Source organism: Arachis ipaensis, chromosome B1, assembly GCF_059453495.1.
Source record: "Arachis ipaensis isolate K30076 ecotype BB chromosome B1, ASM5945349v1, whole genome shotgun sequence".
NCBI classification, from domain to species: Eukaryota; Viridiplantae; Streptophyta; class Magnoliopsida; order Fabales; family Fabaceae; genus Arachis; species Arachis ipaensis.
This window is the reverse complement of record NC_142436.1, coordinates 138,048,704-138,053,889: the sequence shown is the minus strand read 5'-3', so window position 1 is coordinate 138,053,889 and position 5,186 is coordinate 138,048,704. Positions and strand designations below refer to the sequence as shown.

Sequence of the window (5,186 nt, the reverse complement as noted above, 5' to 3'; positions counted from 1 at the left end):
AAAATAAATACATTAAAATTTTAAATTTTTATATTTTTAAAATATTTTTTTTAATTTTTCATTTTAATATGTGTCCTTAAAATACAAATTAAATAAATTCTTATTATTATTATTATTATTATTATTATTAGGTGTGCCAAATCACTAATGATCCATACCAACAATTCTAACATATCCAAATCAATCAACTAATCTGTTCTGATAGGTAGACAACGAAAATTGTGAACAACGTGAACAATAGGTCGCACTCTCGGCTCATAGAAAGGCAAAAAAAAAAAAATAGTCCATCACAAATTATCCTTTCAAAAATCCTACTTTCACCTTTTACATTTTAACCATTTACTTTCTAACTTTTTTACCGCCGCATACCCCTCCCCAAACCCTCATTGCGCCGTCGGTCCCTTCCTCACCAGCCAACCTCAACGCCGTCGAGTTTCTTCTCTATCAAGAACGTCAGTTTAGAATAAAAATAAGCATCCATATACCTAGTAAAATAAACATCTAGCAAATTTTCATTGTATCTATTTAAATCTAATTCAGATGTTTATTTTTCCTACAAACAAGATGTTTATTTTTCATACAAATGGAATGTTTGTTCTTAATACGAATCACATTCTAAAAAGAAAAAGAAGAAGAGGAAGAAGAAAAGGATGAATCACGGCGGCAGAAGGAGGATGGCAACGAAACAGTAGCAGGCTAGCAGCGCCACCCAAGAATCGCGAGGCAGCAGCAGCGATGCCCGTAGAACACGAGATAGCCGCAGCAGCGCATGGAAAACGCGTTCGGTGGCATAACTCACGCGGCTGCAGCCGACAGCAGCAACCTGGCCGGACAACGACGATGAGCGAGGCTGGTGGTCGACGCAGCGACGGCGTCAAGAGCTCGGCTGCGATGATGATGAGCGTTGAGGGAGAGATCGACGCCGGTGAGGAGAGCTGGTGGGGTACAAAATGGCGACACTGAGAAGGGTTGGGAAAAAAACTTATGCGACAGTGAGGAAGGCGCCGGTGTTCTTCTGCGTCTAAACGGTTGTCTCTGGCGACCACGGTGGGATATGGTGGTAGATTTAAGAGAGACTAGTACGAACATCGAAATTATAGTTATTGTGGGATTAAGAATAACCATACGTAATCTAAATATATTTAGATACTAATCCTAATTTTTTTAATTTTAAAATCTAATAATAATTATTTAATTAACTAAAAATCTGAAATTTAAAATTAATTTTACTTTTTTTTTAACCATTCTTTACGTTATTCACTATATACTTTTCCTAAACTAATAAGTGTACAAGCAAGTGATGCATTAAAAGTTCAAAACAATGCACCTCTAAAGAATATAAATGAGTTTATGGATTTGTAGAAATCAAAGTAGTTATCATCACTTATTCTCGATATACACAAATATTGAATCATCCAAATAGATTACTGTAAACTAGTTTCAAACACACATAGATTACTATGCATTCTAAAATATGCACAGTAGCAATAGTACTATACGGTATGGTATGGGTGAAAGTGAAACGTGTTTGTGCTTGTGTGAGTAATAAGTTACATGACAAAACATGAGATGAAATATTATATATATAAAAAAATATTAGTAATAATTAGCTAATGGGTAATGGGTCTGGGCATATCATATGTATGTTATATATGTGGTTTTCCCAAAAGAAAAAGCGACATCAGAGAGAAAGAGAATACACAAACACAATTACGCAATTGCATTGGGGGGCTCTGAATGAATGAATGAATGAATTGAAGAAGCATCTTGAAAATTGTGATCCCATCTCATCTGTCATCAACACTATTTATTCCTGTGGACCCTTCTTCCCACCACCACTCTTCCCTTCTCGTTTCTCACTAATCTCAAATCCAAATTGTAAAGTCTCCTTAATTAACATCTTCATTAGCATTTGATATTATTAATAAATCTGACAACCAAAAAATAAAAGTGTGTGTGGCCTCTTTAAGTGCATCATACGTTTGGAGCAGCTCTTGACAAATTACAAAAAGAGAAAAGAAACAGAGCATAATTTTGTCCGAGACAAAAAAGAAGAAAAAAAAAGTAACAAAGAAAAAGTAATATTCATGCAGAATTACTAGAACAAGAGACAACCGAGATAAAAACAAAACTCTCAAAGATGGATATAAAGTAGTCTTAATTAAATGTGGCGTAGAAACTGGAATAAAGGTAAGGATAATAAAAGAATAAAGCGATTGCGATCAATTATTATTATTATTATTATAAACAAATAAATTAACAAAAAAGAAAAGAGGGAATCCTTTTCCAACTTCCCAGTAGAATGTGTAAATACCAGCTTTACAGAGCAGCCGTGACGTCCTGGTAACCCTTTTTTTACCACCATCTTTATAATAAAAATGTTATTGATGTTTATTAATTAATTGTGTAATATTATTGAAATTAAAGAAGAACTAAGTAAGCATGTTTTTATTGTCTTTGTGTGTAGCATAGCTAGCTTATAGGTGTGGTTATATTTCTCTCTCACATGTGCTAAATCTGAATGAAATTCAGTTGCTGGTTGTATTCCAAAGGGACATCATTGACATGTTGAGCAAACTATTTCTCGACACAACACCACAAGAAGCAATTGCACACAGCAACAAACAATGATTTAGTTATAGTGTTTTAATTAGTTTTCCCTTACCAGTAATGCTGGCGCGTGAAGAAAGATTCCCACTATCACCCAAAACAACCCTAGCTAATTATATCACCTCTGCTACGTGTACTAGTACTATATATATATATGTTACTAATTTATTATCATCTTTATTTTAATACACTGACCTAGAATAAAAATATTTGATAATAAAAAAATTTAGCTAAAATTAGTTAAATTTATTTTATTTATTTAAAATTTATTAATTACTACTATAATTAATAAATATTAAATAAGACAAATTATAACTATTTTTTTGTCTTTCTAATATTATAAAAATATAATCCATCATTTTTTTTTCACACTCAAGGATGAGCACAAATTTACTTCTTTTCAAAATAAATTCTATAAAATTATGTTCATTTAAGTTGTAGTTTAATAAACACCAATTCAAACACACACATAATCGTTATAGACATGTAACTGTACAAAATATAGGGATAGATAGAGATATAAAGAAAAAAAAAATGAATATGAGAAGGAGTTGGATGTGTGTGTTAAAAGTATGGATTTGTAAGAAGAGAAATTTGATTTGGTTGTTAATTGAAATAGAGAAATGAAAGAGTGAAAGAGTGTGTGTGTGTGGTGTCCACTAGTGTCTGACACACTGACTGCTCCCCTCTAAATGGCGTAAACTTGATGGCTGATAGTGCAAGCAAAGCAACCCTTCCTCCTTTCTCTCTCTCTTTCTCTCTCTTTCTATAAGCTCTTGCTTTACTGCTTCACTATCAAACCAACCTCCATCCATTACTTCTCCATTTTTCAAATCCTCTTCAACTAGTGTGTATCTCATGCATCATCGCTAGTAGTTCATTCCCATGCCCTAAATTCTCATTCCTCCTCTTTAATTTCCTCTCTTCTTCTTCTTCTGCCTTAGTTAATTAACAAGCTAGCTAATTAGGGCAAAACACTGGATTATTCTACCTCTCTCTTCAGTGGATGTGTTTCTTGGCTTTGCTTTTCAAACATAGATAGTATATAGGGTTTGAAAAAACAGAATGGAACTTTCGAGTCAAGAAGGAGATATACCAATCGCAGTAAACACCACCGCCAATTATGGTGGCAATGGCCATGGCGCCCACATCAACATTCACCACACCCAAAACCCTTCCAATGGCTCCTCTATGCACCCGCTCGACAATGGACCCTACAATAGCAAGCAGGAGGAGGAAGAGGAGGAGGAGGTGGTGGTGCCGCTCGTCAGGTACAGAGAGTGCCTCAAGAACCATGCCGCCGCCATGGGAGGAAATGCCACCGACGGTTGTGGCGAGTTCATGCCAAGCGGAGACCACGGCACCATGGAAGCCCTCACCTGCTCCGCCTGCCGCTGCCACAGAAACTTCCACCGAAAGGAAATCCAAGGCGAGCCTTCAGCCCCACCCCCGCCCTTGCTGGAGTACCACCACCACCACTTCAACACCGCCACCAGGCACCTCGCCGCTTCTAGAAAGTTCCTTCACAAGAACATGCACCATCATCATCATCTCGGTTACCCTACTGCTGGCGGCGGTAACATCCTTCCGTCGAGAACGGTGCCCCCGGCGCAGATGATAATGCCCTACAACATAGGCCCCATGCCGTCGTCGGAGCACTCGGACGAGCAGGACGAGCGGGTGAAGAAGAAGCGGTTCAGGACAAAGTTCAGCCAGGAGCAGAAGGAGAAGATGCTGGCTTTTGCGGAGAAGGTTGGTTGGAAGATTCAGAAGCAAGAAGACTCGGTTGTTCAGAACTTCTGCAACGAGATTGGAGTCAAACGCAGAGTCCTCAAGGTTTGGATGCATAACAATAAACACAACCTCGCTAAAAAAAACCTTCTCATCATTCCCCCATCCTCTTCTACTTAATTCTTTCTTAACCCTTCTCCTTCTATTATAATTAACTCTATATTCTACTTCTACTACTACTACTACTACGTCTCTTAAATATTATAATATTTAAAATAACATCCTTAGTTATTCTGTTATCGTTCTCATCATGTATGTCTAGTTTAGGAATTTAATTTCTTCTACTGTTTCTGGGTGGTATTTTAATTTGTTTATGTCCTCATCAAATCCCCTTGTTATTAGGTGATGAAGGCATACATGGAGTTAATATTATTAGAGCCTGATGGATGAGATAGTGTGTGCGTTTATTAAACAAGATTTATTTATATATACAGGGCCTTTAATTAATTTGCTTATTACTACTTTTCATATGTTTCACCTACCTTAGCTTATACTATCTAATGCTACTACTGTTTCTGCTAGTTATTAACTATATATATCACAAGTCTTAATAATAAAGCCATGAACAAATTATTGGATAAGTAAGAAATAATAATTTCGTTATTTAGGTGAAGATTTTCCTCAGGATAAGCTTGCATTGTGATGATAAATATAAACTTTCCCTAGCTAATATGTACTTGTAGAGTGTATGTAAAAACACTAAATTACCCTGACATCTACTCATTAATATTTGATTGTTTTAACATTCACAATTATTTGTTGTTTTCATTATTCGTATAATTACT

At 36.0% G+C, this 5,186-nt stretch overlaps 1 protein-coding gene across 1 annotated transcript; it reads left to right on the top strand.

The window, feature by feature from the left end:
• Positions 1 to 3,242: 3,242 nt before the first annotated feature.
• LOC107619596 (zinc-finger homeodomain protein 4) lies at positions 3,243 to 4,880 on the top strand. The gene has a single exon (XM_016321895.3). The coding sequence runs from the start codon at positions 3,676 to 3,678 to the stop codon at positions 4,519 to 4,521; it is 846 nt and encodes a 281-aa protein (XP_016177381.3). The 5' UTR covers positions 3,243 to 3,675; the 3' UTR covers positions 4,522 to 4,880.
• Positions 4,881 to 5,186: the final 306 nt, after the last annotated feature.

Excerpts from the sequence above, each read along its gene's own strand:
- LOC107619596 (XM_016321895.3), top strand. The coding sequence starts at position 3,676 with ATGGAACTTTCGAGTCAAGAAGGAGATATACCAATCGCAGTAAACACC.